This window comes from Manis javanica, chromosome 4 (assembly GCF_040802235.1).
Source record: "Manis javanica isolate MJ-LG chromosome 4, MJ_LKY, whole genome shotgun sequence".
Lineage (NCBI taxonomy): Eukaryota > Metazoa > Chordata > Mammalia > Pholidota > Manidae > Manis > Manis javanica.
The window spans coordinates 78,557,591-78,585,219 of record NC_133159.1 but is presented as its reverse complement, the minus strand read 5'-3'; the positions used below and the strand labels follow the sequence as shown (position 1 = coordinate 78,585,219).

The window sequence follows — 27,629 nt, the reverse complement described above, 5'->3', positions numbered from 1 at the left end:
AAACAAATATTAACAGACATAAAGGAAGAAATTGACAGTAATATAATAATATCAGGAGACTCTAACACCCCACTTACATCAATGGATAGATGATCCCAAAAAGAAAATCAATAAAGTAACAGTGGCTTTGAATGACACAATACACAATAGGCACTTAATAGATGTGTGCAGAACGTCCAAAAAGAGCAGAATACACATTCTTCTCAAGTGCACTTTGAACATTCTCAAGCTCAAGAACAGATCGCATGTTAGATCAAAAAACAAGTCTCAGTAAATTTAAGAAGACTGAAATCATATCAAGCATCTTTTCTAATAACAATGGTATGAAACAAAATAAATTACAAGAAAAAAACTGGAAAAAATACAAATACATGGAGGTTAAACAACATCCTACTAAACAACTAATGGGTCAACAAAGAAATCAAAGTGGCAACCAAACAATACCTGAGATAAATTAAAATATAAACACAATGGTTCAAAATCTTTGAGATGCAGCAAAAACAGTTCAAAGACTGAAGTTTATGGTGAAAGAATGAAAGAAAGAAGAAAAATCTCATATAAACAATCTAATCTTATTCCTAAAAAAATCTTGAAAAAAACAAACTCCAAAGTTAGTAGAAGGAGGGAAATAAAGATCATAGCAGAAACAAATGAAATAGAGACTAAAATAAAAACAGGATCACTGAAACTAAGAACTAGTTCTTAAAAAGGATATCATTGATAAACTTTTAATGAAGTTGCTCTTGCCTAATTCAAGTTGCTCACTACTAGAACAGAGTCAAAAACAAAATAAGAAAGAGACTCAAATACCTAAAATCAGAAAAGGAAAGAAGTTAAAACTTAAGAAATACAAAGGATTATGAAAGATTACTGTGAAAAGTATATGCCAACAAATTGGACAAACTGAAAGAAATGGATAAAGTTCAAGAAACAAAATCTTCGAAGACTGAACCAGGAAGAAATAGAAAATCTGAACAGACTTATTACTAATAATGAAATGAATTGGTATAAAAAAACAACAAGCAAAAATCTAGTATCAGTTGGTTTCACAGGTGAATTCTACCAAACATTTAAAAAAGAGTTAAATACCTGTCCTTCTCACACTACTCCAAAAAAAGAAAAAGGAAGTCTTCTAAATTCATTCTACAAGGCCAACATCACCCTGATAAAGGTGTGACAGTACAAAGAGACTCACTTCAAACCCAAAGACATACACAGACTAGAAGTCAAGGGATGGAAAAAGATATTTCATGCAACTAATAGGGACAAAAGAGCAGGCGATGCAGTACTTGTATCAGACAAAATAGACCTCAAACCAAAATCACAAGAGACAAAGAAGGACACAACATAATAAAGGGGTCAGTCCAACAAGAGGATACAGCCATTATAAATATCTATGCACCCAACAGAGGAGCACCTACATATGTGAAACAAATACTAACAGAATTAAAGGGGGAAATAAAATGCAATGCATTCATTCTAGGAGACTTCAACACTCCACTCACTCCAAAGGACAGATCAACCAGACAGAAAATAAGGAGACAGAGGCACTGAACAACACATTAGAACAGATGGACCTAACAGACAACTACAGAACAGTCCACACAAAAGCAGCAGAATACACATTCTTTTCAAGTGCACATGGAACATTTTCCAGAATAGACCACGTACAAGACCACAAAAAAAGTGTCAGCAAATTCAAAAAGATTGAAATTGTACCAACCAGCTTCTCACACCAGAAAGGTGTGAAACTAGAAATAAATTAAGCAAAGAAAATGAAAAATTCCACAAATGCATGGAGGCTTCACAACATGCTCCTAAATAACCAATGGATTGATGACCAAATAAAAACAGAGATCAAGCAATATACGGAGCCAAATGACAACAATAATTCAGCACCGCAAAATCTGTGGGACACAGCAAAGGCCATCTCAGGAAAGAAGAACAATATTATATGAACAGTCTAAACTCACAATTAATGAAACTAGAAAAAGAAGAACAAATGAGACCCAAAGTCAGTAGAAAGAGGGAAATAATAAAGATTAGAGCAGAAATAAATAAAATCGAGATTAATAAAACAATAGAATCAATGAAGGCAGGAGCTGGATCTTTGAAAAAATAAACACAATAGATAAACTCCTAGCCAGATTTAACAAGAAAAAAAGAGAGTCTGCACACATAAACAGGATCAGAAATGAGAAAGGAAAAATCACTATGATTGCCACAGAAATACAAAGAATTATTAGAGAATACTATGAAAAATTATATGATAACAAACTAGATAACCTAGAAGAAATGGACAGCTTTCTAGAAAAATACAACCTTCCAAACTGACCCAGGAAGAAACAGAAAATCTGAACAGACCAGTTACCAGCAATGAAATTGAATCGGTAACCAAAAAACTACCTAAGAACAAAACCAGTGGTCCAGATGGCTTCACCATTGAATTTTATCAAACATTTAGTGAAAACCTAACACCGTTTCTCCTTAATATATTCCAAAAAGTATAAGAGAATGGAATACTTCCAAACTCATTCTATGAGGCCAGCATCACTCTAATACCAAAACCAGGCAAAGACACCACAAAAAAAGAAAATTACAGCCCAATATCCCTGATGAACATAGATGCAAAAATACTCGACAAAATATAAGCAAACCAAATTCAAAAAAACATCAAAAAAATCATCCATCAACATCATCCACCACCTCAACAAAAAGGTCAAATACCACATGATCATCTCCATACATGCCAAAAAATCATTCAACAAAATTCAACATCCATTCGTGATAAGAAGTCTCAACAAAATGGGTATTGAGGGCTAGTACGTCAACATAATAAAGGCCATATCTGACAAACCCACAACCAACATCATACTTAAAAGCGAGAAGCTGAAAGCCTTTCATTTAAGATTAAAAATGAGACAAGGATGCCCACTCTCTCCACTTTTATTCAGTATATTCTGGAGGTTCCATCCATGGCAATCAGACAACAAACAAACAAAAAAAGGCATCCAGACTGGGAAGGAAGAAATTAAACTGTCACTGTTTGCAGATGACATGATATTGTACATTAAAAAAACCCTAAAGAATCCACAAAAAAACTACTAGAACCTATAACTGAATTCAGCAAAGTTGCAGGATACAAAATTAACATGCAGAAATCTGTTGCATTACTGTATACTAATGATGAACTAGCAGAAAGAGAAATCAGGAAAACAATTCCATTTAGAATGTCATCAAGAAGAATAAAATACCTAAGAATATACCGAACCAAGGAGGTGTAAGATCTATACCCTGAAAACTACCAGACACTCATGAGAGAAATTAAAGAAGACACCAATAAATGGAAATATATCCTGTACTCCTGGATAGGAAGAATTAATAATGTCAAACTGGCCATCCTGCCTAAAGCATTCTACAGATTCAGTGTAATTCCTATCAAAATACCAGCAGCATTCTTCAATGAACTAGACCATATAGTTCCCATATATAGGGAATCACAAAAAAAACCAAATAGCCAAAGCATTTCTGAAAAGGAAAATAAAGTTGGGGGGATTATGCTCCGCAACTGCTCTACTACAGAGCCAGAGTAATCAACAATTTCATACTGACACAAGAACAGACCCAAAGGTCAATGAAACAGAATAGAGAGCCCAGATATAAACCCACACATATATTCCCAATTAATACACGATAAAGGAGCCATGGATATACAATGGGGAAATGACAGCCTCTTCAACAACTGTTGTTGGCAAAACTGGACAGCTACATGCAAGAGAATGAAACTAGATTATTGTCTAACCCCATACACAAAGGTAAATTCGAAATGGATTGAAGATCTAAATGTAAGTCATGAAACCATAAAACTCTTAGAGTACAACATAGGCAAAAATCTCCTAAATATAATCATAACCAACTTTTTCCTGAACGCAGCTCCTCGGGCAAGGGAAACAAAAGCAGAAATGAACAAATGGTACTATATCAAGCTAAAAAGCTTCTGTACAGCAAAGAACATGCCATCAGCAGAACAAAAAGGCATTCAATAGTGTGGGAGAATACATTTGTAAATGATATATGTGACAATGGGTTAACATCCAAAATATATAAAGAACACACACCTCAACACCAAAAAAGCAAATAACCCGATTAAAAAATGGGCAGAAGATATGAACAGATATTTCTCTAAAGAAGAAATTCATATGGCCAACAGGCCCATGAAGAGATGCTCCACATCACTAATTATCAGGGAAATGCAAATTAAAACCACAATGAGATATCACCTCACACCAGTTAGGATGGCCAGCATCGAAAAGACTAAGAACAACAAATGCTGACAAGGATGTGGAGAAAGATGTATCCTCCTACATTGCTGGTGGGAATGTAAACTAGTTCAACTACTGTGGAAAGCAATATGGAGGTTCCTCAAAAAACTAAACATAGAAATACCATTTGACCCAGGAATTCCCCCCTAGGAATTTACGCAAAGAAAGCAAGATAGCAGATTTAAAAAAATCATGTGCACCCTTATGTTTATTGCAGCACTATTGACAATTGCCAAAATATGGAAGCAACCTACCTGTCCATCAGTAGATGAATGGATAAAGAAGTGGTGCATATACACAAATGGAATAGTATTCAGCCATGAGAAGAAAACAAATCCTATCATTTGCAACAACATAGGTGGAGCTAGAGGGTATTATACTCAGTGAAATAAGCCAGGTGGAGAAAGACAAGTACCAAATGATTTCCCTCATTTGTGGAGTATGACAACGAAACAAAACTGAAGGAACAGAACAGCAGCAGACTCACAGACTCCAAGAAGGGACTAGCAGTTACCAAAGGGGAGTGGTGGGAGAAGGTGGGTGGGGAGGGAGGGATACTGGAATTGAGGGGTATTATGATTGGTACACATGGTGTAGGAGTGGTCATGGGGAAGACATTGTAGCACAGAGAAGACAAGTAGTGACTCTGTGGCATCTTACTACACTGAAGGGCAGTGACATCAATGGGGTATGGGTGTGGGGACTTGATAATATGGGTGAATGTAGTAACCACAATGTTGCAGAGTGTATATCAAGGATACCTCAATTTAAAAAAAAGAAACTTAAGAAAGAAAAACCCACAGCTAACGTCACACTCAATGATAAAAAGCTGAAAGATTTTCCTCCAAGATCAATAACAAGTATGTCTACTTTCACCACTTTTATTCAACATAGTACTGGAAGTCCTGACTACAGCAATCAGATGAACAAAAAATAAAAGGTGTCCAAGTTGGTAAAGAAGAAGTAAAATTGTCACTATTTGCAAATGACATGAACTATATACCGAAAACCCTAAAGACCCCACCAAAAATCTGTTAGAACTCATAGATGAATTCAGTAATGTTGCAGGGTATAAAATCAATATACAGAAATTTCTGTATACTAATAATGTACAAACAGAAAGAGAAATTTAAAAAACCATTCCATTTACAGTAGCTTCAACAAGAATAAAATACCTAGGAATAAATTTAGCAAAGGAAAGGGAAGATCTGTACTCTTAAGAATATAGACATTGATGAAAGAAATTAAAGATGACATGATAAGTGGAAAGATATAATGTCCTCATGGATTGGGAATATTAATATTATAAAATGTCTGTACTACCTAAATCAATATACAAATTCAATGCAATCCCTGTTAAAATACCAATGTCATTTTACACAGAACTAGAGCAAATAAGCCTAAAATTTGTATGGAACCACAAAAATCATTTATAGGCAAAGCAATCTTGATAATGAAGAACAAAGCTGGTGGTATCACTCTGTCTGGTTTCAAATTATATTACAAAGCTACAATAATCAAAACAGTATAGTACTGGCACAAAAGTTGACACATAGATCAATGTAACAGAATAGAGAGCATAGAAATAAACCTATACTTATATGGTCAGTTAATCTACAACAAAGGAGGCAATGAGGAAAAGGCAGTCTCTTTAATAAATGGTGTTGGGAGAACTGGACCACTTTCTTACACCATACACAAAAACAAACTTGAAGTGGATAAAGATATAAATGTAAGACCTGAAACCATAAAACTCCTAAAAGAAAACATATACAGTAAACTCTTTGTCATCAGCCTTCGCAGTTTTTTCTGGATATGTCTCCCCAGTCAAGGAAACAAAAGCAAAAATAAGCAAATGAACTACATCAAACTAAAAAGCTCCTGCACAGGAAAAGGAAACCAACAAAATGAAAAGGCAACACACTGTACGGGAGAATGTATTTGCAAATGATATATCTGATAAGGGGCTAATATCCAAAATATATAAAGAACACATACAACTTAACACCAGAAAAACAAATAATAATAATAATAATAAAAGATGGTCACAGGAATGAAAGCACAGCTTAGAGAATATAGTCAATAATTCTGTAACATCTTTCTATGTTGACATATAGTAACTACACTAATTCAGATGAGCACCTAATAATGTATGTAGATAACTGTTGAATCACTATGTTATATACTTGAAACTGATAGAATATTGTGCTTCAATTTAAAAAAATGGACAGAGGACCTGAATAGACATTTTTCCAAAGAATACATGCAGATGTCCAACAGACACATGAAAAGATACTCAACATCACTAATCATCAGGAAAACACAAGTCAAAACCACAATGAGATGTCACCTCGCACCATTTAGAATGACTGTTAACAGAAAGACAAGTGCTGGAGGGATGTGGAGAAAAAGGAATACGTATGCTGGTGGGAATGTAAAATGGTGAAGCCACAGTGAAAAACAAATATAGAGTTCTCCAGAAAGTTTAAAATAGAAATCTGTATGACCCAGTAATTTCACTTTTGGGTATTTACCCCAAAGAAACAAAAACACTAATTTAAAAAGATACACACACTCCTATGCTTATTGTAGCATTATTTACAAGAGTCAAGTTATGGAATCAACCTAACTGTCCATTGATAGATGAATGGATAAAGGAGATATAAAACATTTTACACACACACACACAATGAAATATTACTCAGCCATGAAAAAGAAAGATATCTTGCCATTTGTGACACCGTGTATGGACCTAGAGGGTAGTATGCTAAGTGAAGTAAGTCAGACAGAGACAAATACCATACAGTTTCACTTTTATGTGGAATCTAAAAAACAAAAGAAATGGACAAACAAAACAGAAATAGACTCATAATACAGAGAACATACTGGTCGGTTCCATATAGGGGTTGGGGACAGTAAGTTAGATAAAGAGGTACAAATTTCCAATTATAAATTAAGTCGGGGGAGTGAGAATTACAACCTAGGGAATATAGTCAGTAATATTGTAATAATTTTTTATGGTAACTACATGGATCATAGTGAGTGTTTCTGAATATATGTAATGGCCAAATCACTACATTGTACATCTGAAACTAATATGATAGTGTACGTCAAGTATTCTTCAACAAGTAATTTAAAAAAAAATTTTTTTAAAGAAACAGAATAGAAAGAGCACAAGTTATCAAGTTAGATTAGTTGAACCACATACTAGCTGTGTAATTTTGGACAAGTCACTCAATTCTTCTGAGCCTATTCTCTCATAAGTAAAGTATTGAGGGGAAAAAGATAAGATTACTTCCCTCATAGATCTTGTGTTATCCTGGAGGGTTAGGGAACATAAATAGTTGATAGACAAACAGATAAGCAAGATAATTACAGAATTTGGTATGTTTTTTAAAGGATAATCACAGGGAAAATTGATAAAGAATGCAGGGGACAGGGATGGTAGAGATGTGTTTTAGAGGTGGGATCAGAGAAGACCTTTTTAAGATAATATTTGAGCTTATACCTGAATGAAGAATTAAACTACAGGCACAGGTAAAGGACAGGATGAGCTAAGTCACAAAAGAAGAACTATAAGTAGCTGATAACATAATGAAAAAAATGTTCTACCTCACTTACATCAAAGAAATATGAATTAAAACAATAGGATACTGTTGGACTCTAAGAAAATACAACATATCAACACTGGTTATCCTTGGCCAGTGGAATATTGTATGACTTTTATATTCACCTCTTTTTCTTTATATTACTTATAAATTTCCAATATAAATACACATTACTCTTATAATTATAGAAACTTATATTTTAAGTCAACAGTATAATCATGTTTAAGAGGATTTCTGAAAGTCATCATTTGAATTTCTATTACATGCTCGGTACTATTTATGGCATTGAGAGAGACCATGGGGGACAAGACTGACAAAGTGGCCTGTGTGCCTTATATTTCACATGAGAGAAGACAGGTAATAAACAAATAAACTAATAAATAAGATCATTTAGGCTGTGCTAAGGGCTATGAAGAGAATAAAATGGGGTAATGGGTTACAGAGTTAGCTGAGATGGAAGAGGGATCTATTCTAGATAGCAGGTTAGGGAAAGGCCTTCAAAGGTGACATCTGAGCTGAGACTTGAATGGTATGGAGGAGCCAACCATATAAATCTAGGAGAGTGCATGCCAGACAGGACCAATAACAAGTGAGGTAAGTCATGAAACAGGAATAAGCTTGAATGGTTCAAAATACAGAAGATCAATGTGGCTGGGATTTAGAGACCCAGGGAGTAAATTGCACAAGATGAAGTTGGAGAAGTAGGCCAAGCCACTTCATATGAAGTCTAACATGCAATGAAAAAGACTGGTTTTTATTCTCATTGAAGTGGAGGGTATGAAACATGTGAGTAACATTTGGTTTGTTTGGATTAATACTTTATTACTAATTAATATGATGCTGTTTTTATATATAAGCAAGAGTAGACTGTCTGGGTTTTGCCACAATTGTGCTACCCTCAGCATGCTACTTAACTTCTCTATGCTTCGGTTATCCCATCAGTGAAATGAGAATAATAATAGGGTCTACCTCATATAGTTGTTAAAAGGAGTAAAATGATAAAATTAGTAGAAAATAGCACATAGTAAGCTATGTTAATATAGTCAATAGTGACTCATTCTAGGGTGTAGGATTAGGGAAATGGATATGGAAGAATTTTGCCTTTTATCCATCTGTGTAACTTATTAAAAAATACTTATATACCTTGAATATATTGCAGGTTTGGTTCCAGATTATCACAGAAAAGCAAATATAACAGTAAAAAGCAAATCAAATGAGTTTTTTGGTTTCTCAGTGCATATAAATTATGTTTATATTGTACAGTGTAGTCTGTGAAGTCTGTTAAGGGTACTAAAGAAATCAATGAATATATCTTAATTAAAAATACTTAATTGCTGAAATTGAATTGGTAACCAAAAAATGCCCAACAAAGAAAAGGCCCAAACCAGACGGCTTCACAGCTGAAGTCTACCAAACATTTAAATAACTAATACCGATTCTTCTAAAATATTCCTAAAAGTAGAAAAGGAATGAATACCTTCAAACACATTCTATGAGGTCAGCATCACTCCAACACTAACACCAGATAAACACTACAAAAAAATAAAAGTTTTTTTGATGAACATAGACGCAAAAATAGTCAATAAAATATTAGCAAATCAAATTCAAAAATACACCAAAATGATCATCTATCATGACCAAGTGGGATTTATTCCAGGGATGCAAGGATGGTATAATATTCATAAATCAATATCATACATCAGATTATAAATAGAAAAATAAAACCCATGTGATCATCTCAATAGATGCTGAAAAAAGCATTGGACAAAATTCAATGCACATTCATCATAAAAACTTGCAATAAAATGGATAGAGAGGGTGTGTACCTCAAGATAATAAAGGCTATATACAACAAACCCACTGCTAATATCATACTCAATGGTGAGAAGCTGAAAGCTTTTCCTTTAAGATCAGGGACAAGCAAGGATACCCACTCTCATCACCTTTATTCAACATAGTACTGAAGGTCCTACCCACAGCAATCAGACAACACAAAGAAATAAAAGGCATCCAGATTGGTAATGAAGAAGTTAAACTGTCACTGTTTGTAGATGATGTGATGTTGTACATAAAAACCCTAAAGAATCCACCCTAAAACTACTAGAATAACTGAATTCAGCAAAGTTACAGGATATAAAATTAATACACAGACATATGTTACATTCCTTTTTACTAACAACAAACTAGCAGAAAGAGAAATCAGGAAAATAATTCCATTTATAATTGCATCAAAAAGAATAAAATACCTAGCTATAAACCTAATCAAGAGAGTGAAAGACCTGTACTCTGAAAACTACAAGACACTGATGAGAAAATTAAAGAAGACACAAGTAAATGGAAATCTATTCTATGCTCATGATAGGAAGAATTCATCTTGTCAAAATGTCCATCTTGTCCAAAGCAATTTACAGATTCAATGCAATCCCTATCAAAATACCAACAGCATTTTTCAAAGAACTAGAACAAATAGTTCTAAAATTCAAATGGAGCCACAAAAGACCAAAACCATCCTGAGAAAGAAGGACAAAACTGGGTATATTATGCTTCCTGACTTCAAGCTATTACTACAAAGCTACAGTACTCAAAAGAGTATGGTACTGGCACAAGAACAGACCATAGATTAATGGAACAGAATAGACAGCCCAGATATTAACCCACACATACAAGGTCCGGTAATATATGATAAAGGAGCCATGAATATACAATGGGGGAAAGACTCTTCAATAACGTGTTGGGAAAATGGGACAGCTACATGCAAGAGAACAAAACTGGGTTACTGTCTATCTCCATACACAAAAGTAAACTTGAAGTGGATCAAAGACCTAAATGTAAGACATGAAACCATAAAACTCTTAGAGGAAAACATAGGCAAAAATCAGTTGAACATAAGTGTGAGCATTTTTTTCCTGGACACATCTCTACAGGCAAGGGAAACAAAAGCAAAAATGAACAAGTGGGACTACATCAAACTAAAAAACTTCTTTACAGCAAAGGACACCATCAGTAGAACAAAAATACATCCTACAGTTTGGGAGAATATATTCATAAACAACATATCTGACAAGGAGTTAATATCCCCCCAAAATAAATAACTTATATACCTCAACACCCAGGAAGCAAATAACCCAATTAAAAAATGGGCAGAGAATCTGAACAGGCACTTCTCCAAAGAACAAACACAAATGGCCAACAAGCACATGAAGAGATGCTCCACATCACTAATCATCAGGGAAGTACGAATCTAAATCACAATGAGCTATCACCTCACATCAGTTAGAATAGTCACCATCCAAAAGACAAGAAATAACAAGTGTTGGCAAGGGTGTGGAGAAAAGGGAACCCTCCTGCACTGTTGGAGGGAATGTATATTGTTGAAGCTGCTGTGGAAAGCGGTATTGAGGGTCTTCAAAAAACTAAAAATAGAAATACCATTTGATCCAGTAATTCCACTTCTAGGAATTTACTCAAAGAAAACAAAGTCCCTGATTCAAAAAGATATATGCACACCTATGTTTATTGCTGCACTATTTGCAATAGGCAAGATATGGAACCAACCTAAGTGTCCATCAATAGATGGATAAAGAAGATGTATACACATTGGAATATTATTCAGCCATAAAAAGGAAATTGTGCCATTTGCAACAACATGGATGGAACTAGAGGTTATTACTCTCATTGAAATAAGCCAGGCATAGAAACACAAATACCATATGATTTCACTTATTTGTGGAATATAAAACAAAGCAAAACAAATTGAAAATAGCAGTAAACTCATAGACACTGAGAAGTGACTGGTGGTTAACATGGGGGAGGGGCTGGAGTGGGTGGGTGAGGATGGGGAGAAGGATAAAGGGGCACTAAAATTCTCATTCATAGTATATTTGGGTTATACTACAGCATGGAGAATATAGCCAGTGATTAACATTGGGGTAATAGTACAGCATGGAGAATATAGCCAGTGATTCTGTAAAATCTTCCTATGTTGACAGACAGTCACTGTACTAGTGGGGATGAGGATTTAATCATAAGGGTAACTGTTGAAGCACTGTATTGTGTATTTGTAAGCAATATGAGATTTTGTCAACAATACTTCAATAAAAATATTTTAAGAAATATTTTATTGCTAAAAATGCTGACCATCACTTGAACTTTCAGTGAGTTATAATCACTGATCACAGATCATCCTGACAAATATAATAATGAAAAGGTTGGAAAAATTGTGAGAATTACCAAAATGTGACACAGAGACAGGAAGTGAGCAAATGCTGTTGGGAAAACGGTACCAATAAACTTGCTCTATGCAGGGTTGCCACAAACCTTCAATTTATGGAAAAAAAGCAATATCTGTGAAGCACAATAAAGCAAGATATAATACAAGGAGGTATGCTGCAGCTACTAATGCTTACTTTAAGAAACAAGAAAGACCTTAAACAGCCTTACTTTTTACAACTTGAAGAACCAGGAAAAGAAAAAACAAATCCATAGCTGGTAGGAAGGAAATAACAGATTAAAGCAGAGATAAATGAATAGAAAAACAGAAAAATCAGTGAAACTGAAAGTTCTTTGAAAAGATCAGCAGAATTGACAAACCTTTACTAGACAGAAGGAAAAAGAAGACTCAAATTACTAAAATCAGGAATTAAGTGGAGACATTACTACTGATACTACATAAATAAAAAGGATTATCTGAGAGTACTATGAACAATTGTACACAAAGTTTGATAGCCTAAATGAAATGGACAAATTCCTAGAAACACAAAACCTACCAAGACATAGAAAATCTGAGTAGACCTAAAACTAGAAGGAGATTATATTGATAATCAAAAGTCTTCGAACAAGAAAAACCTTGGTGAGTTCTCCCTTTTGGCTTCACTGGTGAATTCTATGAAATATTTAAAGAAGAAGAATATTATTCCTTCTCAACCTTTCCCAAAACTTGAAGAAGAGGGAATAATTCCTGACTCATTCTATTAGGCCAGCATTACCCAGACACCAAAGCCAGGATAAAGACATTACAAGAAAATAAAACTGCAGATCAATATCCCTCATAAACATTGATGCAAAAATTCTCAACAAAATACTAGCAAGCTAAATTCAGGATCATATTAAAAGGATCATACACCACAACCAAATGAGATTTATTCATGGAATGCAAGGATGGTTAAACATACAAAAATCAATCAGTATAATACTCCACATTAACAGAATGAAGGGGAAAAAACCTCACAGGATCATCTCAATTGATGCAGACAGAGTATTTGACAAAATTCAGAATCTTCATGATAAGAACACTCAGCATACTAGGAATAGAAGGCAACTACCTCAACATAATAAAGCCCATATGTGAAAAACCTACAGCGAACAACATACTCAATCTGAGAGGTTTTCATCTAAGAGCAGGAACAAGGTAAGGGTACCCACTTTCACCACTTGTATTTAACATAGTAATGTAAGTTCCAGCCATATCAAATAAACAACAAAGAGAAATAAATAGCACCCAAACTGAGAAGGCAAAAGCAAAATAATCTTATATGAAAAACCGGAAGTTTCCACCAAAAAAATTATTAGAGCTAATTAATGAATTTAGTAAAGTAGCAGAAAACAAAGTCAACACACAAAAATCAGTTGCATTTCTACATACTAGCAATGAACAATCCAAAAAGGAAATTAAGAAAACCATTCCATTTACAACAGCATCAAAAAGAATAAAGTACCTAGGAATTTACCAAGGAAGTGAAACATTTTTCCAGTGAAAACTTCAAAACATTGCTGAAAGAAGTTAAAGACATAAGCCAATGGAAACATATCCCATGATCATGGATTGAAAGGTATAATATTGTTAAGATGTTAATACTACCCAAAGTGATCTGTAAGTTTAGGGCAATCTCTATCAAAATCCTAATGACAGTTTTTTGCAAAAATAGAAAAACCCATCCTAAAATTCATATGAAATAGCAGAGGACCCCAAATAGCCAAAACAAACTTTAAAAAAACCTACAAAGCTGTAGGTAGGAATCACATTTCCTAATTTCACAACTTTTTACACAAAACAACAGTAATCAAAATAGTGTGGTACTAAAATAAAGGTACACATACAGATCAATGGAATAGAACAGAAACCCCAGAAATGAGCTCTCACCTACATGATGAAATTATTTTGACAAGGGTTATAAGAGCATTAATAGGGAACAGACTGTCTTTTCGACAAATGATGCTAGTTCTGGATATACACAGAAAAAAGAATGAAGTTGGACCCTTACTTACTATCATACGCAAAAATTAAGCCAAAGTGGATCAAAGACAAGTATAATAACAAAAACTATAAAATTCTTAGAAAAAATATAGGGCAAAAACTTCATGACATTGGATTTGTCAAATATTTCTTGACTATAACACCAAAGGCACAGGCAACACAAGAAAAAGACAAATTGCGCTTCATAAAATATATAAAACTTTGTGCGTCAAAATACCATATCAAGAAAGTAAAAATGCAGCCTACAGAATGGGAGAATATATTTAGAGATCATATATCTGACAAAGGATTAATATCCAGAATATGTATAGAACTTCTAAAACTCAACAACAAAAAACCCCAACCAGATTAAAAAATGGGCAAAGGATTTGAGTAGACATTTCTCAAAAATGATACACAAATGACTATTAAGTATATGAAAAGAGTTGCAATATCACTGATTATTAGGGTAATGCAAATCAAAGAAAGTCACAATGAGATACACATAAGATGGTTACTATTTAAAAAACAGAAAATAACAAATGTTGGAGAGGTTGTAGAGAAATTGTAACCCCCATTGATGGGAATGTAAAATGGTATAGTCACATGAAAAACAGTATGACAATTCCTCAAAAAATTAAAAATAGAATTACTGTATGATCTAGCAGGGCTACTTCTGAGTATATATGTAAAAGAATTGAAAGCCAGGGTCTCCAAAAGATACTTGTACATGCATTTTCATATCATCATTATTCATAATAGCTAAAATGTGGAAGCAATTTAAGTTTCCATTTGTGGATGAACAGAGATGCAAAATGCGGTATATACATACAATGGAATATTATTCAGTTTTTAAAATGAGGAAATCTTAACACATTCTATAATATGGATGAACCTTGATATTATACTAAGTGAAATAAGCCAGTCACAAAAAGACAAATTTTATATGGTTCAACTTCTGTGAGATACTTAAGAGTTGACAACATCATAAAGTCGAACAGTGATGCCAGAGGCTTGGGGGACAAGGAGGATGGGGAATTATTTAATGGGTGTAGAGTATCTCTTTTACAAGATACAGAGTTCTGGAGATGGTATTGATAGTAGCACAACATTATGAATGTAATATCCCTGAACCGTTCACTAAAAATGGTTAAGATGTCACATTTTGTCACAAAATGTGGAAAAAGAAATAAAATTAGTGACCAGGGTCAAAAAATATGTATTTAGTCATGTATTTTTTATAATTTCTAAAAATTATGGGAAAAGCTTTGGAGTATGGTTTCAAATTTGCAATTCAAAAAGAGAAATACAGCTCAATCTTAATGTTTTGTTGTGTTTGTGTCTTTTGAGGACACTATAGTAATAGATGAGTTTTCTGCTCAACCTCAAGCATAACTTGTCATTCTTTCTCACATAGATGTATTTAGGGATTTGGGGGAATCTACCAGGTGTTGTGAAATGTCAGATGGAACAAGCACTTCATCTTGATTTTGGAACTGAATTGGAACCAAGAAAAGAAATAGTATTATTTGATAAGCCAACTAGGGGAACTACTGTACAGAAGTTCAAAGAAATGGTCTACAGTCTCTTTAAAGTAAGTAAAGCCATCTGCATGTTGCTAGTGTGAAATGGTATGCTCTTCTGGAAGTTGGCAGGACCTCATCACAAGCCATACAGATGTGCTATTCTTTGATTAAGTCAGGGACTCCACCTTGAGGAAATAATTCAAAGGAAAAAAATGTGTGGAAGATGTTCACATAAACATTACTTCTGATAGCTAAAAATGTCCAAATATAAGGGAGTTCATTAAGTAGATAGTCTGCTCTTAAGTTTGACATTATAGCTGACACACATTTTTTTAGAGTGAAATAAAATCAGTACACTCTGCAAAGTACTTTTTAAAAATTTAAAGAAATACTAATGAAAAGATTAAAAATATTAAAAGATGAAAATAGTTAAGATTTTGGAGTCTTTTTTTATTGCTTTTGTATTTTCACTCAAAATCTTTCACTTTGGACAGTTTACATTTCTCAGACTATTTTATCCCAGGAACCTTCACAGGGAAATACTTTTTAACCTTTAATATTGGGAAAAAGCAACCTGAGCAAATTCTGTTGTGGTATCTATAAAATAGAAAATAATTTCCAGGTGACACTTATTATAACTTTGCATATGAACACATTACACTGTAATTTTGCAAGTGTATATGACAAGGAGTAATTACTGTCTTGATTTACTATTTTTTATAGGGTGTAAGGGGGCACACGGAGTTCAGACGGCCATGTCTTAAACACACGAATATACTTAGCCAAGTAGGTTTTACTGCAATTACATAAAACATACTTCTAATTCACTTAAGCAAGCATCATAAATATTTGGAGGTGTATTAAATTCCCTTATGTGGATTCTTTAGCAAGATTATTACTTAGCATGGTAATAATCCCCATGAAGTTAGTATGTTACATGAGGTATTTTTCATTCTTTTTGTATAAATTGCCAAATTCCTATCTTTACATAGGCAAAGTTGGGTGACCAAGGAAACCTCTCGGAACTGGTTAATCTCATCTTGGCAGTGGCTGATGGAGACAAAGATGGCCAGGTTTCCTTGGGAGAAGCTAAGTCAGCATGGGCACTTCTTCAATTAAATGAATTTCTTCTCATGGTGATACTTCAAGATAAAGAACACACTCCCAAACTAATGGGCTTCTGTGGTGATCTATATGTGATGGAAAGTGTTGAATATACCTCTCTTTATGGAATAAGCCTTCCATGGGTCATTGAACTTTTTATTCCATCTGGATTCAGAAGAAGCATGGATCAGTTGTTCACACCATCATGGCCTAGAAAGGCTAAAATAGCCATAGGACTTCTGGAATTTGTGGAAGATGTTTTCCATGGGCCCTATGGAAACTTCCTCATGTGTGACACTAGTGCCAGAAACCTAGGGTATAATGACAAGTATGATTTGAAAATGGTGGACATGAGAAAAATTGTGCCAGAGACAAACCTTAAACAACTTATAAAGGATCGTCACTGTGAGTCTGATTTGGACTGTGTTTACGGCACGGATTGTCGAACTAGCTGTGATCAGAGTACAATGAAGTGTACTTCCGAAGTGATACAACCAAACTTGGCGAAAGCCTGTCAGTTACTCAAAGACTACCTACTGCGTGGTGCTCCAAGTGAAATTCGTGAAGAATTAGAAAAGCAGCTTTATTCTTGCATTGCTCTCAAAGTCACAGCAACTCAAATGGAAATGGAACATTCTTTGATACTAAATAACCTAAAAACGTTACTATGGAAGAAAATTTCCTATACAAATGACTCTTAGTTCCTTTGGACATGTGACCATTTTAGGAAACCTACTTCTTAAGAAAAATTCTGAGCATCCTTCAAAAAATATCGTTTTAAATCCCTGACTTAAAATTCCTTTCCCAGGTCCTAAGAAGCCATCTTAAAATACATGTGGATTGCTGAAGTACTGGCAGGAGGTACAGGATCAACAGGTCCAAAAAGATTTCATTCCTGCCCTTTTAGAAGCCCTGGTACATTTTCCAGTACATTCACTGTGTAACTATTCTGACTGATGACTTAAAATAATGCTGTGAAAAGCCTCATTCCATAAATACCAACAGTGAGAGTATTTTGTTTGTTAGCCAAAATATCATTGCTGGAAACATTTGTCTACATTGAAGCTGCTGTTTTAAAAAGTTTATACATAAATTTACTAAAGTCTTAGCATGGTAAAGTTTGCACATTAACAAATTAAGACTGCAAAGCAGGTAAATTAAAATTACTCCTTTATAAACAAGCATTGGGTTATCATGGTTTGTTATATTATGAACACATTTTAATTTAACTCTAATTTAGACATGAAATGTGGCTTCAGAGACTTACTGAGCCTCTTAAAATGCTATCGGGAAGTATTCTACCTGGCAATGTATATTGCCAGTTGAGAGAGGCTGAAACTGGGTAAGCTTTCACCATCCTAGATTCCAAGGGTCCACCTTATTATCAACCAGCCAAGTCTTTTCAAAACTGACGTCACTAGGCCATAAACCCAATCCAGATCCACATATCCTGAAGTTAAGCTATGGTGAAGTTCTTTATAAGCAGGAAGCTGAAATCATGGAACTTACTTAGAATTATCTTCCATTTCTAAACAGTTCTGTTGGCCAAAGGGCTATTTCTTAACACATGTGAATTTATTCATGAATTTGACATTTCTCATGTAAATTTGATATAAGGGATTAATAGTTAGCACCTTTTTATACTTTCATTTCTATTCAGATTTGGCATATACCATTAACATCTTCCTAGAATGAAACATCTCCTTTAGAGAAAAGACCCAGTGTTTTCTACTCAAAGTTTTCTCCTGGTTTCAAATGTTTTAAAATTATGTGACCTTCACTGGACAGTTCTTTCAAAAATTAAAGCCACGGATCAGTACCGATTTTGCTTATTTCTACACTGTATACTTTAAAGGTACTTTTCCTTCCCACTCATCATCCGGTTACAATAAATGAATAGGATAAATTATTTCCTAGTAGATGGCTGGTCTGTTGCTTGCCAGACTTTTTAGGAAGAATGCACGATTTGTGGGACAACTCCTGGGGAAAGCAGAAGCCCAAGAAGGTGTGAACATGAGTCAATATGCAAGACAACCTTTTCGGGGAAAAGCTGTTTGTCTCTTGAAGAAAAAAAAACTGTCAACTCCTCTGCTTTTACAGTTCAGAGTATTTCCTGGTTTCATTAACAAGAGCTTAACACAGGAATAGATGCTTGGTCAATAATTTTATTATTGTTTTTATCTGAAAAAACTTCCTAGAAAATTGTGATTTGGTATATTAGCTCTCAGCAGCCCGCTCCTGAGCTCTAAGGAAGCTTGCCTTCTTCTGAGCTACCCGATCTTTCTTCTGGGCAAGAGACATTTTGGGACGGTTCCACCTACAGAACAAAGTAAAATTAAGAGACAGAAATGTGATTTTTAAAAACCATAGCTAAAGGTAGAAAAACTTAACTTTCATTGAAGAAGACAAAAACCTATAATCAGATGAAGGTCAAATAATCCAAGTTCCAGTACACATACTTTTTTATCTTAAGCTTACTTTCCCAAACCCCAACTTTTGTAATTGTGTACCTATTATCACACAGGCCAAAGTCAAACAAACATATTAGTATGCTCACTCATTATTATTTTCTACTCATTCAAACACCAAAATGTTTGATGAATGTAAGTAGAAAATAATTCTTTTTAGTTTATTAAAAAATTAACTGCATAGTTATGCTGTACTAGGATAGAATGGGCCACCTCAGTAGCTTGAGGTTAATACATTTCTATCACCACAATTACTTTAGCAAACCTGGTTCCCCTCACTTCTGCAACATCATGCAGAGTTAGTGATCGAGTTTGCACAATTTCACTAAGAGTCTAAGATTGAACAAGGCAGGGAACCACTCCCAACCTTTCTCTTGAAAAGACAATGGTAAGACACTTACCTCTTCTTTTTAACTTCCTTCTTAGGCTTCTTCTCATAAACTGGATTCTCTCGTATAGCAGTGTGAGCTTTCTTATACATCTCCTCCATCTGAAACAAAGCACAGCAAACAGTACTTGGTTTCATCTCCCAAGCCCTACACAGTAACCTGTTACTGTATTCTCTATTTTGTCTGTCCTTCTAAGCAAGATTCTCAAAAGGAACTAAACCAGGCCAATGTTGGTTATCTACTTAAATCTCTAAATGTAACCCACCTAAGAAATTTCCCATTTTTACTACAGGCAACATGAATTGACAATATTCAGAAAAGAAATTCAATCTTACTCAAGAAAAATCAGTGTCCTCTGAGGAATTCAACTAGACTTCCCGAGTCACTCAAGTTTAAAGCAAATTGACTTCCGCATAAACACTTCATGCTCATTTAAAATACTGTCTGACCTAAGTTCTTAAAAGTGAGGATACATTTCAAAACAAAGTATTTGAGATGTTAAAATGAAGAGTATATGGGGCCAATAAACAACCGCCAAATTCTTGGCACCTCCCATATTTGTCAGATTTACATTTCCCACTGATGTCTTTCAAAGCTATTTCATTGTATACCAGAGACCTACCTCTTCTACTTACTACCACGAGTCACTGGTATATTAGGCCTCTGTAAAACCAGAAAGAAGTCTGAGTTTCCCTAGAAAACTATGAAAAACTATTCAATTAGGTATCTTAATCAGAATTTTGTTCTGAAACTCATCAAAAAATAATGTTGCAATATTGAATTGTTTCAATTACTGCCCCCACATAAATGACTACTGATACTGTAGAAGATTAAGTCATGAAAAAAAGCTCTAGAAATGCCTGAATGTTCATGATCCAAATCTAGTTTATTGTAGTCCACTGAAGAAAGAGTCAAGGTAATCCAGGTCTCTAAAATCACTCATTCAATGTGAAGAAATGGTATTATTACATGCATTTGTATTAAGTTTAGCAAAATGAAAATAATGCAAAAACTCTCATGCACCTGAAATCTCAACTACCTAAATCCCCTTTGAAAGTTCACTTCTGTTTATCAACAGCTCTCCACTGTACTTAACAAATGCATCTGATGACTTCAGATGTAGTCATATAACAAATCTAAGCAACCCAGTTCATTCCTTCCGAGAGATCAGACAAGAAATATAACCATGTATGTAGATGACAGTTAGATAACACTGCCTGCTAAAGACACATCAGATGTCTGCAGAGGATTTCAGAGGCATGCAAAAGGCAAGAAACCTCCATAGATAAAATTAATGAGCTAGCTGGAAAAGTACATCAACCAGTGCTCCAGCTGAGATATAGCATGTGTATATAGGAAAGCATTAGGAAATAGACACCTGAAAGCACAGATTGAGTTCAAAACATTTTGAGCAAGATACGGTTTAGGAAGAAAAATTATGCAGGCTAAGTAGGATTATAGTCAAAGTGAAGACCCCCTACCAAGATGAGAGGTCTTTCCTAGCTCAAAAACTCAAGCTACGTGTTTATTCAGCTGAAAACTGTGTACTGAGCACACAAATACAGAAAGAGATCTTTTCTCAATTACAACTCTATGGGTGTATCAAAACAGAAACTATCCCTATCTCACTTTTAACCTACCCTAGGTCCAACATCCCAATTTCATCCTAAGCCAACAGCTTGAGTCTGTCTACACCAATGAACACACCCATATTCAACATCTAAATGTTAACCTGAAATAAAACTATCATTCACACACCAAAAACAAGTAGAAAGCCTAGTTCTACAAATTAGTAAACATTTTAGTTAAAATGTTTACCATGTCTGGAGTCACGCTGTTCTTTATGTACTGGGAGAACTGTTTCTTGTAAGCATCTTCATCTTCTTCCATTAGGTAGCGCATGTAATCTGCAACGTTCTGCCCCATGATGTGTTTCCGATGTACTTCTGCATTGAATTCCTTGCTTTCTGAATCATAACCAGGGAATCGTTTGGTACTAAAATAAAGTTTTTCACATTTTAGTACACACTGACTGAAATCAGTTCACAAGAATTCATTTCAGTAGCTGCCATCAGTCCCGTCTTGAAACAATTAATTGCATCATATGCAACCAAAGGACCAACTATGACTGCTCAGTTAGTGGGGTATCATCATTCAGCAGCTCCGATAGAAAAGAAAATTCATTGCAGGATAGAAAAGAAAATCATGCCACAAGCACCTCTGAAAACCATTAAATGAACCAAGGCTTCCCACCAGTCTAAAGTTCATTTTCCTTAGCACAGGAGGAAAACGTTTCAAAACTGCTTCCTACAAAATCCTAAATTTCTCAGTCACCACAAGGTACATGGGGGTAAGTTATTTAAGATCCTATAAGTTATTTAAGGTACCTTGCAAGAGACCTGCAGGTCCCCAAAAAGAATACCCATCCCCCAACGCTACATTATAAACAAAGTTCCATTCAGGTTATATTGTATATAGGATTACTGCTGGCCCCATTCCCCAAAGACACCTATGACCAAAAATTTTGGTTATTAAATCACCAACCACTAAAATATCCAAGCTAATACATCACTTTAAGATGCACATACTCAAAAAACACACAAATAGCATTAACTAAACTAAGGAACTACCAAATTAAAAGAGGTTACTTAGCTTCTAAGAACAGCCTGTAATCTTATTTGCAGTTGAAAAGTTGAGAAATCTGTTGTTTTTGCTCATCGCCTTTTCCCCTTGAGTTCACATTTTTCTATAACTCAGTAAAGCAATTTTCATTTTGAATGAAAAAAGAAAATGCATTGGAAGAGAAGTAGTAGAAATGAGCATTCATTTCTAACCAAAACTAAGTTATACACAAAATGTAGTGGTTTTAACCCAGATCTTCCATTTATTGGCTCCAAAACCTTCAAAAAATCATCTACCTCTGAATCTCAGTCTCTTCATTTATAGAAAACAGTACAATTCATTCCTGCTCTGCCAGATTCCATTTACACAGAACTGAGCATATGGCAGGCACACAATGAAATCTACCTATTACTTTTGATTCTGTAAACTCCATACCCCAACCAGTTAGAATAAGGAAAACACTGGAGTCTAGGCAAGGAGGCCTCAAATACTAGTTACCTGTGAGGGATAGATAATCCTCCATCCACAGCTCCCTTGAGGGCCCCAAAAACTTTATTTCCAGTAGTAGTTCTGGCAAGCCCTGCATCCAAATAGCAGGTAAAGGCACCAGGCTGACCATCAATGCTTTCCACATTGTATTCATCTCCCGTCACCTCCACTTGGCCTTCATAAATCTTGTCCATGCCAAACCTATTAAGAAGCTATTAAGAAAGAAGCCAGTCTAAATACCTGTCTGCATATAGTCAGATAACTCTAAAAGTACCTCATGTACTCTAAAAGTACCTCACAACTTTAAATAATGAAATGACCTCTGATAGCTGGAAAAAATTTCCTTCTAATTCACTTATCCCTTTATTCTACTTTTAAATACCAATTTTTAAATGCTACAAAAAATAAGACATTCAATTTCACCCACAACTCTTAACAACTTTCATAGCTTCTCAGTCTTTGATACATGTGAATACTTAATTAAAATGCACCACACTATTTACTCAAGGGAGATAATCACATTCCTCATCATATATGGCTACAATTCAACAACCAAATATTAAGTGCTATCACATGTAGTTTTGTTTGATTAAAATATTACCAGTAGGATCCTGAGCTGAAGAAAACATCTTTTGTGGCTATACTCAACTACTTTAGGGTTAATTCAGGCCATTCCTCTGCTAGTAAATGCCATCTAGCTACTGGTTTCAACCACAAGCAGTGCCTCTGCACCAGGCTGCTCTCATATTAAGTGACCATTCCCCACCCACACTCGACCATGTTCATAACCATAGAAAATGTGGGTCCCCAACAATGATGCATTTTCAATAATTCCGTTGCAAAATAAGGTAATTGAGAAAATAAAAATAAGCCAAAAATCACCTTTTCATCTTTCTGCTTATTACAGGAAATGCTGCTGAGAAGCAAAAATGATTAAAACAAAAACAAATACCTCAGGAACTCCTGCCCCCACAAAAAGACATTACTCCTCAAAATTTACCATGCAAATAAGTAAGTCACTTAAACATCCTATTAAAATATCTGAGGGTCTGGAGTAGTCTGCATTTTTAATGGATGCTCATGGTCAGAGCTATACTTCTGAGCAGCAAGTCTGCACTGCCCAACATTGTAAGCCAATGACCAACCCCAAGTGGCTATTCAAATTTTAGCTAAAAACTCAGTTCTTCAGTAGCACTAGCCATATTTCCAGTGCTCAATAGCCACATGTGGCTAGTGACTACCATATCAGACAGTACAGATTACAGATACCCATTGCTACAGAAAATTCTATTGGTTTAGATTTTGCTGGTCTAGATATACCCAACAAACAGGCCAGAAAACAGGAAAACAAACTATTTCCCAAATCATTAGAAAATGCAGTGCTGTCTCATTCAAATTTGTGTTTATAAATTATCTTCCCTGCTCTTTTAAGCCATAGGGCAATGGTAGGTACTCCCCTGAAGCCAACAGCTCAGGGTATCTTATCCACGTATGAATATTTATCTTGCAGATGCTGCAAACCATAAGCTAACCCCCAAATAAATCAATTAAAGTCATCTTATACATACCCTGCGGGCCAGCAGCAGGCCAGTACAATATGCTGCAGCATAATTTGTCAGGCCAACCTTCACACCATACTTAGGGAGTTCATGAGCATAAGCTGCACACACTATCATATCTCCTTCGATACGGGCATAAGCAATCTGTAAGAGAAAAACCAGGTTAGTAATCAGTGCTTTCACTATTTCCTTGTCTTAAGTACATTCCTTCTTAAAAGACTCAGGAAAATAAAGCCAGACATAGACCTGCCTGCTTCACTTAAAATCTGTCTGCTAAACACACTTACCTGCAACTAGTTTTGGTTCAGTCAACTTCAGCAATTAGGTTTGTGAGTCTGTAAGTATGTTGATTGTCACCTTAAGGCTAAAATTACCACATAGACACTGAATATAAATGCCTATGGAATAAGTCATATTGTAGTTCCTTACTCCTAAATACTGGTAAGACTCTTAGTTGGGTCAGATGGCGAACTAAAGTCAAAAAAGAATCCTCGATTATTTCAAACATCTTTTAAACTAAGAACATATAATTCTAACAATGTTTCAGATACCTAATGTTTAGTTGCCTAGTTGCCTGAACTGAGGCGGGAAGGAGAGACACCACCTGCACAATCAACCAATCAGTTTGCACAGAAAACATGTGTGCCTGTCCCCTGCAAAGGTTCAGCAAATCTTAACTATGAAAACTTTCCCTAGCTTTAAGAGCCCAGAAATCTAACTTCTAGGAGCAAACTGCCACTTTCTGGAGATCTTTTATGTGGGAGACACCTTCATACATATTAAAACTTACTTCAAACAATAAGCAGGAATAAGAACAATCTCAAGAATCTAATTTAACCTTCACAACTACCTACCTCTTCAATGAGTAATGTGGCATGTATGGCCATACACCTGAAGTCAGGACTTAGTCTGTGACAAAATCTATCATTCTACTGGAATTACAATGGGCAAGAATTTCTACTTAGTCTCAAATATTTCCTCCTACCTCCCCACCAAAAAGCACAGTATCCTAAATTTCTCTATTCTTCTTTTCCCCCGCATAGAAAATGAATGGGACTTAAACTAAGTCAGGACTGCCAAACATGGCTGACTTTTAGAGTACTTTTTAAAGTAGCAATTCCCCAGGCTCCAACTTCAGACCTGCTAAAAAGAAAAGAACGGCTCTATTTTTTGAGTGCCAGGCACTAGACTAGATTGGACCTTCTAACCCACACGGGTTCTGCTTCCCAAGTACAACTTCTCTAGCACAGTGAGTTGATGGAGGTAGGGGGCGGGCTTACCATCCATTGCTTGAAATCTAGAATACAACTTACCTGACAAATGATATCTCTGTTGGTCACACGAACTATCATCCTGTATTTGGGTGTATTGTACTTATTTTTATCCTGAATCACCAAGCGTTTCCGAGCATAGTAATCAGTTTTTCCCTCTGAAAGAAAAAATAATAATTTAAGAAAGAAGAAAAGTCCACTCCACTGCAGATTGTAATACTGTGAACATGAAAAACGGACCATACCTCGCCGTCTTCTAAATTTTACTTGGTATCTCTTGAAGTAGGCCTTATTCTTAACAACTTTCACAAACCCCTTTAAGAAAAGAGAATATTAATCAAAATTTTGATGTTTTAGCTTATGATACATCTGACACTTGGGTTAACACTGTAAAAAAACACTTGAACTTCAAGAGTGAAGCCAGACAACTGTTACTTTTGTAGATTTCAGCAATTTTTCTCAAACCAACTGGGGTCAAGAATCACTTTTCTTCTACTTTGTACTTGTCAACACTGATAGTTTTATTAAACACAATAGAAGTGAATCGCTGGGAAAAGATGGAATGAAAAAACACACAAAATGCAGGCCAATTTCTTCCTATATTCCCTGGATAATAAGGTCGTGACATTCCTTTTAAGGTTTTGATCGTTTACTCTCAGCTTCTGTACTTGTTCCCTCGCTGACTAGCACCGATCCTTGTGCCACTCTCGCAAAGCACTGGTTGCTCTCTAGACAGTAATCTTACCAAACATCAGTCTGTTCTAAACAATGTAAGTCTCGTTTCGAGAATTTAATTTATTCCCCTAACTTTCCACGAACCTTTTCAAAAGTCTTAATAACTTGCCACAAAACTCAACTCGACAAGAGCATATTTAGCAATTAAGCCCAGCTAAGCAGCACTGTCCCCATCAACTAAAGCCAACACCCCATTCCCCAAATCATAAAAACTAGTGCCAGCGACACTCTAGAGAAAGAGACAGGAAACGGAAACCAAACTAAGTGAGCTTCTTTCCGGGGTCCAGGGAAGCCACAACCTCCAAGTTCTCTACTGACAGTTTTGGCTGGAAACCGACTTCCTCAGCCCAGCAACACAAGCTTTCTGAAAGCCCCGCTGGCCGCGACGCTCCCCGAAACTCCCACTACGCGCTCAGGAGCGGAGCGGGGGCCGGGAAGCGGGGGCCGGTCTCCACTCAGGCGCACGACTGCACGCACTCCTCCCCGCCCGGCGCCTACCAGTGCCCCTCGGCGCGCTGGCAACACCCGCAGCCTGTCTGCTGAAGTCACTCCTCTTCCCAGTCCACCGCCTCAAGCCCAGCTCTTCTTCGTCAACCCCTCCCCGCCCCCGCCTCTAGCGTGCGCGCCGGGCGGCAGCCATTAAAGCCACGCTGGGAGCCGCGGCCCGACCACGACAGAACCCATAATCTAACGCCATCCGACCCCTGCACCGCGCGAGATGAACCTTAGGCCGGCGTTCGGACACAGAGAGGAAACCCCCGTGCATCCGCAGCCCCCAAAGCGGAACAGCAACTCACCATGCTGTGGATCGGACACCGGCGTCTGCGGCTCGCCACAGACCTGCAGGCCCAGCAGCGCTCCGGGAGGGTAGAAAAGGCCGCTGCCCGTGCGCAGGCGCAGTATGTAGCGCCGTCAATAACGCGAGCGACGTGCGGAAGAGAGAGCGCGCGGGCCGTAGGCGTGTGGCGTCCCGTCCCCTGCTGGCTGGAGGACCGCTGCCAGCCTGCGCCGCGCCGTCGCAAAGCGACGCGGCGGGGTCCCAACGCTCCTGGCGGACGGTCTGACAAGGATGGGCGGTGAGCGGCAACAGGGAAGATTACAGGAGACTAACCTATATGACAATGCTAGGGATTTGTTTCATAACATACTACTTTTGCAAGAAGGAAAAAAAGTTTTAAAAATTAAATAGAATGAATTTCCGCTGGAGCCCTTTTGCTCACTCCAGGACTCTAGCTCTTGAATATTCAGCCCGATCTAGAGCACACGGGGTCCCCGCAGGAGCCTTGGCTTGGTGCCGCAATCCG

The 27,629-nt window shown here is 36.2% G+C and overlaps 2 protein-coding genes and 2 non-coding genes across 8 annotated transcripts in view; 1 reads left to right on the top strand and 3 right to left on the bottom strand.

The window, feature by feature from the left end:
• Positions 1 to 17,973, top strand: part of DIPK1A (divergent protein kinase domain 1A) — a 139,614-nt gene extending 121,641 nt beyond the window's left edge. For all 5 annotated transcript variants that reach the window (XM_036998051.2, XM_073234286.1, XM_036998048.2 and 2 more), the window contains 2 exons: positions 15,580 to 15,756; positions 16,681 to 17,973. In XM_036998051.2, coding sequence (XP_036853946.1) covers positions 15,580 to 15,756; positions 16,681 to 17,493 — 990 coding nt within the window. In that variant the 3' untranslated portion in view covers positions 17,494 to 17,973. The remainder of the gene's footprint in view (positions 1 to 15,579; positions 15,757 to 16,680) is intronic.
• Positions 17,974 to 18,937: 964 nt separating this feature from the next.
• On the bottom strand, positions 18,938 to 27,268 carry RPL5 (ribosomal protein L5). Its single transcript, XM_017677804.3, has 8 exons — positions 27,123 to 27,268; positions 25,836 to 25,905; positions 25,633 to 25,748; positions 24,329 to 24,463; positions 22,770 to 22,972; positions 21,468 to 21,645; positions 19,662 to 19,750; positions 18,938 to 19,109 (listed from the first exon to the last, which is right to left on the bottom strand). Exons 1-8 carry the CDS (start codon positions 27,123 to 27,125, stop codon positions 19,010 to 19,012), a joined length of 894 nt encoding a protein of 297 aa, XP_017533293.1. The 5' UTR covers positions 27,126 to 27,268; the 3' UTR covers positions 18,938 to 19,009.
• Positions 19,448 to 19,578, bottom strand: LOC118968345 (small nucleolar RNA SNORA66). Its single transcript, XR_005055963.1, has one exon. It is a non-coding gene; the product is annotated as a small nucleolar RNA SNORA66 (small nucleolar RNA).
• Positions 21,714 to 21,808, bottom strand: LOC118968343 (small nucleolar RNA SNORD21). The gene has a single exon (XR_005055961.1). It is a non-coding gene; the product is annotated as a small nucleolar RNA SNORD21 (small nucleolar RNA).
• Positions 27,269 to 27,629: the final 361 nt, after the last annotated feature.